Source organism: Musa acuminata, chromosome BXJ2-9 (assembly GCF_036884655.1).
Source record: "Musa acuminata AAA Group cultivar baxijiao chromosome BXJ2-9, Cavendish_Baxijiao_AAA, whole genome shotgun sequence".
NCBI lineage: Eukaryota > Viridiplantae > Streptophyta > Magnoliopsida > Zingiberales > Musaceae > Musa > Musa acuminata.
The window spans coordinates 49,131,117-49,143,147 of NC_088346.1; the positions used below are offsets into that span (position 1 = coordinate 49,131,117).

At 40.6% G+C, this 12,031-nt stretch overlaps 1 protein-coding gene, 1 long non-coding RNA gene and 4 other non-coding genes across 6 annotated transcripts; all 6 read left to right on the forward strand.

Annotated features, from left to right (window-relative positions):
* Positions 1-183: 183 nt before the first annotated feature.
* Positions 184-1,770, forward strand: LOC103999463 (uncharacterized). Its single transcript, XR_001975577.2, has 3 exons — positions 184-392; positions 472-550; positions 635-1,770. It is a non-coding gene; the product is annotated as an uncharacterized LOC103999463 (long non-coding RNA).
* Positions 1,559-1,771, forward strand: LOC135624095 (small nucleolar RNA U3). The gene has a single exon (XR_010491597.1). It is a non-coding gene; the product is annotated as a small nucleolar RNA U3 (small nucleolar RNA).
* A 928-nt stretch (positions 1,772-2,699) lies between these two features.
* TRNAA-AGC (transfer RNA alanine (anticodon AGC)) lies at positions 2,700-2,772 on the forward strand. Its single transcript has one exon. It is a non-coding gene; the product is annotated as a tRNA-Ala (tRNA).
* A 75-nt stretch (positions 2,773-2,847) lies between these two features.
* On the forward strand, positions 2,848-2,920 carry TRNAA-AGC (transfer RNA alanine (anticodon AGC)). Its single transcript has one exon. It is a non-coding gene; the product is annotated as a tRNA-Ala (tRNA).
* A 76-nt stretch (positions 2,921-2,996) lies between these two features.
* On the forward strand, positions 2,997-3,069 carry TRNAA-AGC (transfer RNA alanine (anticodon AGC)). Its single transcript has one exon. It is a non-coding gene; the product is annotated as a tRNA-Ala (tRNA).
* Positions 3,070-3,326: 257 nt separating this feature from the next.
* Positions 3,327-11,033, forward strand: LOC103999366 (auxin response factor 17). The gene is made up of 3 exons (XM_009421114.3): positions 3,327-5,895; positions 9,105-9,819; positions 10,731-11,033. The coding sequence occupies exons 1-2, from the start codon at positions 4,816-4,818 to the stop codon at positions 9,780-9,782; spliced, it is 1,758 nt and encodes a 585-aa protein (XP_009419389.2). The 5' UTR covers positions 3,327-4,815; the 3' UTR covers positions 9,783-9,819; positions 10,731-11,033.
* Positions 11,034-12,031: the final 998 nt, after the last annotated feature.

Here is a 12,031-nt window from a genome sequence, read left to right on the forward strand (position 1 = left end):
ACTACCCTATTGTTAATTATATGATGCCTATAATAACTTATAATAATTAACATAATCTAATTATTCAAAAAAATAATATTATATATATATATATTGGTTAAATAGATTTTAAACTCCATGGAGGGTAAGCTTTATGATTCGTGCACATGCACAGCCGGACTTGATCAACCTCGAGGACTCCTCTGGGTCTTGTGTGGAATCGGTTGAGCCCAACCAAGGAGTCGATGTCTCTTCGGACTCCACATCGCTGGCTCCCAACCCTATAAAAGGGAGGACGATGTGGTTTCTTCATAGTCTGATCATTTCCGATCACTAGCCGTGAAACCAGTGAGCTATGATCTCCAGAGAATCGACGAGAGCGAGCCGGTAGGTTTCTCGAATGCGGAGGCTAGGTGATGCCCTACAGCCCGTACTTGGTCTCTTTTCTGGACTCTGTTCGAGTTCTTGAACTGGTTTCTGTTTCTCGTTCAGATTGCTTGAAACTAGCGAACGAGGAGGCCGAGAGAATCGATCAGAACGCAGCAGCATGCTTCCTGAATGCGGAGACGAGGTAATGCGCTTGATCCCGTACTTCACCTCTCTTATCGACTCCGTTCGATTTCTTGAAGCCGTTTCTTGAGTACTTTTTGCCAAGGGATCGGAGGACAAAGAATCAGAGGGCGACGAGGGGAACGCGCAGCAGGGGCTCGCACTCGTCACCTTGATCCCGTTCTTGGCTGTTGAGTTACTCCGAGTACTTCTTCGTAACGGAGCCGCTGTGGTCCCTAAGATCAGATCAGATTGCGTCTCTCGACCGTCGGGTCGACTGGCTGAAGGTTCACGAACGGAGCTGCCGCGTTCCCCAAGCTCTTTCTCATCTCTTTCTGTTGGGGTGTCTTACGGTTTCTTCTTGTTTTTGGGATTTCTCTGAAGTCTCTTCTTGAATCGTCTACGGTTTTACGGTTTCTTTAGGTCTCTTTTGGGGTTTCTTTAGGTTTCGCTTCCTCTCCCCCCGCCTTCTGTATTCATCTCGTCCCTTTTAAAGTGCTCCTTTCGAACGAAGCTTTTTGTTCTTGGGATTTCTTTAGGTTCCCTCTCGAATCTTTGGTCTTTGTTAGGCTTCTTCTTGTTCTTGGGGCTTTTACCTCTATCTCGCTCTCCACTCCTCTCCTTATCCCTCCCTTCTCTACTGCTCCTCCATGGGAATTTGTCGGGGGCCCACCCTTTCTGTAGAGACATCACTCTGATGTGAATATAGCATTAGCTGTAGTTTTTGCGTTATGGATCAAAGAGCGATTAAGGAGTTACTGTAGCTCCTTTGATTGGTAGTGCATGACATTCTATAGGAATTATGATGATATATATAATTTACTAAAAGAGTAAACGAAGGAATAAATCTGGAAGATTGTAAGTTCATTTACTGAATAAACACATCATGCATTTTTCTGGAATAAATTTGGGAGTAGTGTTTGCTTTCACCGTTCATGAAGTTTTCTTAAGATAGAGGCTATTTAGTCCCACATCCTAAATCCTATTCTCGCATGGAGTATATATTAGAAGCCTTGCTTAAGGCTTAGGCACGACCTTACTTGAACAGGATCTGTTCTATAGGCTCGTGCATCTGTCTTCAAGAGTTCAAAGAAGACAGGCAATCAAGTCTGGCGTATGACTCCATGGCCTTAGAATTAGAGCGTGATTAACGGGTGAAAACTTCTTTGAGTTCAAACCTCCAGAGGATCGTTCTCAGTTGGCTGTGACCACCTGGGGTGATTCTAAGGATGTCTGACAGACTACATCATTTTTTTAATACACACAATGTGAGCTTTCTTAAATGGGATTTGTTTTATAGGCTGGTACAATTGGTTTCTTTATTAGAGCTTGATTAATGACTGAAACCTTTTGAGTTCATAATTGTCAAGAATTATTCTCAATTGGCTGTGCCCAACTAGGGTGATTTTAAGGATGTCTAACAAACTACACAACGCTCATGAAGTTTCATATGCTTTACACTACCCCATCGAAGCGACAATTATGAAGTAAAAAAATATTAAAGAAATTGATATTACGAATGAAAATTTAGTATTCTGGATAGTGGAAGAAAATAGTTGGTAATTTTTTGCTTTGTATTTCAATTAAATTAGCCTCTTGCGCATCTGTCTTATCCATATATATTTGATCTAGAATCATCTGGTCGTCAATAGCAGCTGCAACAACAAAATAAGGAATGCTGAAGCTGCGAGACTTAGTTAATTAGGGTCATTATTGTTGTGGAAAGCCAGCGGTGAAGCATGGATGTAAGTAAAGTTGGCTCGCTAGAATGCCAATTTAGAGGCTATTTAGTCCCATATCCTAATTGCTTATCTCGCATGAAGCATATATTAGAGGCTTGGCATAGGCATACAGCATGATTTTATTTGAATAGGATTTGTTCTCTAGTCTCGTACAATTATTTTTCTGATTTCAGAGTAGATAAGCAATGAAGTTTTCAAGGATGACAGATGACCTTAGACTTAGAGTGTGATTAATGGGAAAAAAACATTTGGTTGTGGCCACCAAGGGTGATTCTAAGGTTGCTTGACAGGCTATATACACCATAATCTATTTTTTGACAAAATTCTTTTTTTTTTACTCTAAATCTTCTCTAATTAGTTATGGTCTAAATCTATTGACAAAATTTTCATAATATATTTAGAAAACACTGTGATCATTTATTGTCGTAAGGGGATGTAGCTCAGATGGTAGAGCGCTCGCTTAGCATGCGAGAGGTACGGGGATCGATACCCCGCATCTCCATTTTCATTTATTTTTTTTGTTGATACAACACTTGTAATTTATTTAATAAATATTATGATCATTAGTTTGACATTCGGGGATGTAGCTCAGATGGTAGAGCGCTCGCTTAGCATGCGAGAGGTACGGGGATCGATACCCCGCATCTCCATTTTCATTTATGTTTTTCTGTTGATACAACACTCATAATGTATTTAATAAATATTATGATCACTAATTTGACATTAGGGGATGTAGCTCAGATGGTAGAGCGCTCGCTTAGCATGCGAGAGGTACGGGGATCGATACCCCGCATCTCCATTTTTATTTTATTTGAGAAGTATTACTTTTGAACTTTCTTAGCCGATTGTGGATCTGATCGGACCGGACCAGCAATTTAGCAACTCTTAGATAATATACTCCATCCATTCGAATAGTAGATAACTGTAATAAGCAACTTTATTGTAATATTAATTACACTATATATTTATTGTAATAGTAGATAACGAGGATTGGGATTCTCTGATGTCTGCGAGAGCGACTAGTACAGTCGAAGGTCCATGAACAGTGCTCGGTCACGTAAGATTCTTTTCTTTTCCTTTGGATTCTCCTAGTGCTTCCTCTTGTTTTTGGGGTTTCTTCTCGGAACCTAGACTCTAGGGCTGCTTCCTCTTGTTCTTGGGACTTATTTGGGTTTCTTCTCGGAACCTAGACTCTAGGGCTTCCTCCGTCGTCTTCTCTCGAGCCTCTCGTCTCTCTCCCCCGTTGCTACGGTTTCTCTTGATCGAACTTTCTTTTGATCCAAGGTTTAGATTTCTTGGGGTATTTTCTTAAATCTTTCAGGGTTTTGAACCTGCGTAATAATTAATCCAAGAGGAAGCAAGAAACAGCACCAAAAAGGTTCGTGCTTTTTACAGATTTTAATATGTCCTTCGCTGTTTTGTCGAATCGAAGCTATTAACTAACGCGATTCCCTCATCCGCAGTTTCTTTCTCTAGGAAAGATTATACATACTTGAGTTGTCTTCTCCTCTTGTGCTTGTTTGTTTGCTATTCCGAACCTTTCTCCACTTGAGTTTCTCTCTCAATTTTTGAACTCAAACCAATTTATGAATATCTTATTGGTGATTTTTTTGGTACATTGATAGGATGATACATTATTTTTTCTACTCTAAAATGTTGGATAAGACAACCACCACCACCACCTTTCTACTCTAAAATTAAAACGGAGAAAATGATCTGTCTCTCGCCGCACGACCGACAGGCCATCTCGCATATAGCTGGCACGGGCAGGCGAGAAACTGGCCACACCAGACCACTTCACGTCATCGCTTGTACCCGACCAGGTTCACGAGGGCGTGACGCCCCTTGACCGATGGACTGCCCGTCGCGTGTTTGCTCTTTTGCGCGAGAGGCGCCCCCCTTGACCACCTCCTTGTCCTACTCGCGTGTTTGCTGTTTTGCACGAGAGGCGCCGCGCCCCACTATGACCAGCTCCCCACGCCTCCTTGGGACTGGCAGAGACCGAGACATGCTGCCTCTGTGTGCATTGTCCTCTCCATCCTCCCATCACACGTCCGGAGTAGACCGCAAAATCCTGATGCAATGGCCTGGCACAAGCTTCACTGGTTCCGCGTTAATCGATCGGTCGGTAGAATATCCTGTCTGTCACGAGTTCGCGTCGATTGATGAGTCGTTGAAATTTGGACAACCGTGTCCAGCCTCCGATCTTTTCTCCGTGACGGCGTTCAACTTGTTCCGAATCTTAAAGCGCTCGATCATGGCACAAGGTAGGAGGATTCCATCGAAACCAACCGCCTTCTGGCAATGCGAGTGTCGACAGCTCTTCTTACTCGTTCCCAGTGGCAGGCCTCGTAATTTTCCCCGCTACTTCCCGAACCGAAGACAACACCCACACACACACACGCACGCACTTACGCACACTCCCTCTCCCTGCAACTTGCTCTCATCCTCTTCGGATACGCGCTCCGCCCTTTTTAAGTATCCCGACTCCCTCCGCCCCGACTTAATCCAAATCTGAACTCCCCCTCTCCAAACCCTAATTCGAATGGCGACGGAGGAGGAGGAGGCGGCGGCGCCCGCGAGGGAGATGCCAACGGTGGAACCGCAGGTGTGGAAGGCCTGCGCCGGCACGGCCGCGCGCATCCCCGCCGTGGGATCCCGCGTGTACTACTTCCCCCAGGGCCACGCCGAGCAGGCCGGCTCCCGGCCCGACTTCTCCACCCTCCCGTCCCTCTTTAACGCCGTCCTCTGTCGGATCTCCGCCGTCCGCCTCCACGCTAGTCCTGAGACGGACGAGGTTTTCGCTTGCATCAGCCTCGACCCCCGCGTTCCTTCCGCCGACGTGCCGCTGCCGGGGTACATGACCCCCTCCTCTCGCCCGTCACTGCCGGAGGTCGCAGATGGAGGCGGCGGTGGCTTCGTCTCCTTCGCCAAGATCCTCACCCCCAGCGACGCTAACAATGGGGGCGGGTTTTCGGTGCCGAGGTTCTGCGCTGACTCGATCTTTCCCCGTCTCGACTTCAACGCCTATCCGCCGGCGCAGTTCATCTTGGTCTACGACGTCCACGGGAATCACTGGAAGTTTCGGCACATCTACCGTGGGACTCCGCGGCGCCATCTCCTGACCACCGGATGGAGCAAGTTCGTTAACTCTAAGAAGCTCATCGCCGGCGACTCGGTGGTGTTCATGAGAAACTCATCTGGCCAGATCTTGGTTGGCATCCGCCGCACCAGCCGTTTCTGCGGCCCTTTGGACTATTCTCCCTGCGGCCCATCAGCCGCGGCCCTAGTGAATAGAGGTAGCCTCCTCGCCGGTACCGAGGGATTCTCTAGCAACGCTAGAGGTAGAGTTCCCGCCACATCGGTGGTGGCGGCGGTTAGATTGGCTGGGATGGATCTCCCTTTCAAGGTCTTATACTACGCGAGGGCTGGATCTTCAGACTTTGTGGTGGCGGCGGAATCAGTGGAAGTTGCGATGAGCGTGCGTTGGACTACTGGAATGCGGGTTAGGATGTCGGTGGAGACGGAGGACTCAGCGAGGATGACTTGGTACGAGGGCAGAGTATCCTCAGTGAGGATGAATAGCGTGGACCTGTGGCCACGCTCGCCATGGCGAATGCTTGAGGTACGAGTTCTTTTACCTCTCATGCTTCGGTTATTCATGTGATCGGTTGCTGGATTCGCTTTCTTTGTTCGTTTATTGTTGTTGATTTGCTATCGTTGAAGCTAGTTCGATCGATCCTCGGTAGTGGTAGGCTTCGGTCTTTTTCACATCATTTCAAATTTGCTTTGTTCCTTTTTTGTTTTCTTTGTTGGATTGAAAATAGTTGTTTAGTTTTATCCATCAAGTAATAGTTAATTTTGGCGTTTGGTCCGAACTTGCGGGTTTACAGTTGAATAATATATCTACTTTCTTTTTTTTTTATAGGTGGGTGCTACTACAGCACTATCAATGACTGGGTCTCATTATGACATTAATATAAATATTTGGTGACAGTTAATGCATTCACACATCACCGTCCAATACATTTTCCTTCACAATATAATTCTACAGTTTGATCTTAGTCTAGAGTTGGGGCATCAGCCGGCTTTCTGATTGTGTTCTATCATTCAGTTTAGAGAAGTGGTTAGCAATCGCTAAGTCTTGCATGGCACCTGAGTGTCTTGCAGTAACTGCAGGCGACGCCTTCATAGAGTCAGTACATTTCAGAACAAACGAACAGAAGCAACAAAAAGATGGGATTCTTCATCTCCTAATTGACCTAACAAGACAAAGAATTTGATTTCCGACCATTAGAATTGAACGAGTTTCATCCATCCCAAAAATCAACATGCACCCCAGCATATCTTATTTGCTTAGACTTATTATCATGTGAATGTCTGCTTTTGGTTAGCCTATGTCATGAACTCTGTTGGTCCAGTATTAAAAGAAGTCAAAGATCTGATGCTAGTGTCAGGACAATGATTATGGTATGACAAGTATGGTAGAAATTTCACCATGCTAGTCATTTATGACAGCAGATTGGAGATGCTGATTCTGCCAGGTCTGCAGTTGGTCAGCGGCTGAGCCTGTGCAAGGTGTATCTGCGCAAATAAGTATTGTGAAACAGCTGATATGTACCATTCATGCTCCTGTTCCTATGGCATAATATGAAATGACTTGTATCTTGATCCTTGGTTTTATCTTAAGTGTATTTATGGAAATTATATTCTACAAAAATCTTACTAACAGTCTTGAAGAAAATAAGAAATGAATGTTACACAACACTGTTCTTCCGCTACCTCTATCCTGTTTCATGGTGTTACCATAGGTGCTTGGCTAGCCTTCCAGTTTCCAAGTACCTTAATACTCTTTGAGGTACTTAATGCTTTTCAAGATACATGTAAGATTTTCGACTGTTTCTAGTGGGAACCAAATGTATCTAGCAAGTGCCATTAGCTTCACATGTTTATGTCCTTGGTTCTTCAATAACAAATGAGGTCTAGGTGTTTGATATCTCTTTGTGAAACATAACACTGGAACTTGTACATTGTACCTTAGCTTCCATCTTTCTTATGTCTTATGCAGATACACTCCAAGAAGTGCTACTGCTGTTGTAAGACTGCACCAAATATCTTTACCACATCACTATGTTATCTTGAATTCCCATGATAAAGTCCTTGAAACTAGACAATCTTTTCATGATGTTGTCCTAATGGTACATGGAACCTTTTAAAACAATATTAGATGATGTGCTTGTCCTGAAATTTACTGCTTTATAACCCAATTTTAGATTATTATGATGATGATGATGATGATGATAAGTATTAGCATTTTCTTTACTTCCTAGTTTTTATCAAATTGGCTCTAGCCAAAACTTATTTTCTGCAGTGGTAATTTATCATAGTTAGATTTATCTCCAATCTTAAGATGTAAAGCATTATTGGAACCTGATTTTCTTCACACTGGACCAAGTTTCTTGAACAAAAGCAATTCAAAGTTGTTACTTCAACCATCTTCAATGAAGACAAATGGGATTGCTCAGTTCTATGTTGGCCTTAGAAGGAACATGCTTTTTTAAAATTCTATTAATATATTTTGGCAAGTAAATGGTCTTTTGCAGGTTAGTGGGCTGAATTGATTGACCTTCACTATCGAGATGAGTTCGCCTAACGAAATCTGTCATAATTCAGTAGGTTGGTGATCAATACCAATCTCCAAATCAAACATGTTAAAATTAACTTCAAGCGATATTGCTTATTTGTGGAACTCTGGTCTGGATTTTTGGTACATATCCTGGTACCGGTTCATTAAGAAGATGTAGAAGACATGAAACATATGGAACAAGTAATTTTTGGTGACTACATGTGTATTTTGTTTTGATACTGAGAGATAATTTTGTATGAAGTGATAAAACCAAAATTTTCCATCATTATTATTATTGTGGTAGCATGTACTTTGTTACTTGTTGATTTCTTTACTTGATTAATACTTGAAATTCTATTTCTAGTCTTGATAAATATTTGATTTGCTAATGTGTTAGACATAATTAAGTCTTGTGGATGCCTGTCCAGGTAACATGTTTGGTTGTATTGATAGAAATAGATCTTGTTGTTAAGTAAGATTAAACCAATTGAAGGGAGATCTCTGATCTTATTGTTAAATAAGATTAAACTAGTTACTGAATGCCAAATAAGATCTTGAATTTGAATGGTTTCTAGTGAATTCTTTGGTTTTAGCATAAGCAAGTGTACACTGGCAGCTTCTGTTGGAATTAGATTATTTTCTTCTTTATTTGTGGGTTTCAGAGCGTGGTGTCTGGGAAGTAATGTTGGAAGTGACTGTGATATGTAGCTAATTTGAATGATTATTAATATCTCGATCTTACTTTGTCTTGGCTATAAATACTTTTCCTCCAATGTTACTGCAGCGACATAATTGAATGCTTGGAAATAATTGATACTAGAAATTCTTGCACAAGACTTGAGGTTCTTTAGGATTCAGGATTGGTGCATTTGTCTTTTCAGCTACTGTTTTATCAATATGTTTATTAGGAATTATTTATGTCGTCTATGGATTAGATTGGAGCATGGGAATGTTTACTGCAATGCGATAGGATTTCTTTTTCTATCAAGATATGCATTTTATTGTTTAATATACATGCACTAATAGAGGAAATATGAAACAGCAATTATATATTTTTATGTTTCTGAGTAATCAATCCCAAAAGGCTTATGGTTTTTTATTTAATTTTCTGTTGAACTTCTTATTTCACCTTAATTATTGTCAAAGGAGCATTGGTTTGTCTTCATGATTTGCTCCAATATGTTGTCCTTGTTTCCTTTTTCTATTAGGTTACCTGGGATGAACCAGAGATTTTGCAAAACGTGGGAAATGTTAGTCCCTGGCAGGTGGTGTTGGTTTCTGGTAGTCCTCAGATAGAATCTCAATTTTCTGTTATAAAGAGAATCAAGATGCTCGAAAGTTCAGAATTTTGTGGTGATAGAGAGGGTGACATACTCTTCCCAGTGACAGAATTGAAGAGCACAATTGTCGGCAGTCTACCCTCCTCTGTGTTCAGTTACAGTGTATTTCCTGCTGGCATGCAGGGAGCCAGGCATTATTCCATTGGTACACCCAATTTATGTGACTCCATAATGAATACCAATCGAAGAGTTCTCAATGACTTACAAGGTGTTAATGCATTACAAAAAGATGATGTATCCGTGGAATTAAAAATTGGGGGTACTTCACAATCAGGAGGATCATCTCCTCCTAGCCAGGGTGGCATCCAGGTTTTAGACAGAAAGATAACTGAACCAGGAAGTGATCCAGTTAAAAAAACTAGTACAGGATCAATCCAGCTGTTTGGTCAAGTAATCCATATAGACCAACCCACTAATGATGATGCCAACAGAGTGTATGAAGACACTGAAGGTGGAGATGGATCACATGGTTCTTCTTTTCACTATCCGCATAAGCAGTTGGTCATTCAATGTCCAAGAGTTTCTGCTATAGGAGCTTGTCAGTGAAAAAGATGATGCTTGTGTTTCATGATGCTTCTCCCAGGTATGCTTAATGTACTCGTGTTTCTTTTCTTCTTGTATAAAGCTAAAATTCAAAATTACTCAGAACAATGTTGATGTTCATATGACATTTACATCACAACAGATTGAAATAACTATCCGGTTCTCTACTTGAGTTTGGTTCATAAGTATGGTATGTGTCCTACGTGTTAAGATTGATATTACGGGACTTAGGAGTGTTTATTTATTTAGTTCATGTGAATTTTTCTCATGTGTCTACTTTCAAACAGCTAAATTAACAAATTTCTCAAGAAATATTTTCCGGTAGCTGGTACAGTCATATTTTCCTAATTGATTTTACCATGAATTCGTTAAAGGAGGTTTGTTGAAATGAGAAATTACCAATTACCAATTGAAACAGCTAAATTAACAAAAAAAATTCACCCAAATATCCTTCCTATGCTCGCAAATTAGAATGTTGTCTTTTGGTTTGATGAACTTGAGCTGTTTACGAAGATATTCGGTCTTTCTATGGTCATCTTCATAGATGTCATGTTAGGCAAAGATTTGCACTTTATAGCTAAGATTTTGAGTATAGAAAAAAAAAATATAACCTAGGGGACAATATTTTTTACCATAAACCGATGCATCTCAGCCGTCCAATGTTTGCACAATGAACCAAGTGTTCATCAATCTCCCTTCCGTTGGAATTATTGAATCTATGATACCTGGGACTTGTACTCAAAAAGTTGCTTTTGATGAGAACAAACATAGACCTATGATTTTGTGGATGGATTCGAATTGAATTAAGTTGAATGGATTTTTTGTGTTAACACAGTTAGATTACCTATAAATGTTATTATGCTTGTTTGATCATTGTAAAACTACTCTTCCAGTAGTTTCAGTGACAAATTAGAGCAGCTTGGTGCTTGACACTCCTTTTGTTTTCTACAGGTGTGCTTTTTTAGATGCTTGCCCCATATATGACTCGATTTAAAAGTGTACTGCCTTGTCCCCATCATCATCTATCTTTGTGGATTAACCTAGTAGTGATGCTAATCGCTTCTTTGTGATGCTGTTGAATGAACCCATTTTAGTTATGATGTTGTAATTGCTTTGGAGACCCCATCTCTTTGGGATTTTTTCAGCTTCGAGTGTTTAACTTTAGTTTTTTCTCTTATGGTTTGTGTGGTTGAACTTCATTACTGTATGACAGCTTTAGTTGTTTTGAGGACACCTCCCTTAATCCGTGTTTTAGTAGCTTGTTGTTGTCTTTGAGATTTAATTATATGAGTTTATTTTCTCTTTTGCTAAATCAATTCACTTACATTATATTGGATCATGTGCATATTATTATGATCATGATATCCTGGTTATTGAATCAGTTTTTTGCCAGTATGATGTACATTATCGAGCATCGATTCAAAATCCAGATGTCAGTGTTGTTATTCATGGTAGTTACATGATCTTTGAGGATCATCTTTACATCAGATGGGTAATTGAATATATTGATAGAAATCGAGACTAAACTACGTTTGAACTGAGTTTAGGAGGAAATCTTCGAGTTAAGAGAGAAGGGAGCCCAATAATCGAGTAGGATGGAGATGGAATGGTAGAAAGTGTAAATGTTCACTCGTAGAGTTTTGGTCTAAACCCTCGGGGTAATTTTGTTCTAGGCAAAGTTTTGGTCTCATAGAGAATGGTTTAATTATATAATTATTTATTCTAACAATTTATACAAAACTTATTATAAGATCTTACTCGGTAGATATAATTATATATTAATTTTTATAATTAATTATCTTTAGCATTTTGATTCTTATATTTTTAAAAACACTTTTACCTTATGAGAGAGAGAGTGTGGTCAGTGTTTTGTTTTGTTTTTTTGTTTTTTGTTTTTGGGTTAAAATAGATGCATCACACAAGAAAATTTTAGTTGGCGGACATATGCTTATTTCCTAGGCGAGAACATAAGGTTATGGTGCATCAAACACTTAATAAGACCTTGAGATGGTTATGTCACATAAGTAGATACTTAGTAGGCATGGGAAGATCGATATTATGTAGATAGATCTCATTAAATGCTTGTCCCAATAGATGCATCAAACACAAGGTGACAACGATGTGCCACATCATCATAGAATCTCAAGGGAATGTTTTTCCCATCGATTCTTAATCTTCTATAACCAATAATGATTATAAAATCATTGACTTGAGCATAAATTTCGTCGAGCTAAGTTAATACGTAAAGATCC

Bases quoted from the DNA above. Each gene is read 5' to 3' on its own strand.
- LOC103999366 (XM_009421114.3), top strand. From the start codon at position 4,816: ATGGCGACGGAGGAGGAGGAGGCGGCGGCGCCCGCGAGGGAGATGCCA. The intron at 5,896-9,104 runs GTACGAGTTCTT...TTTTTCTATTAG, and splicing joins CGCCATGGCGAATGCTTGAG to GTTACCTGGGATGAACCAGA.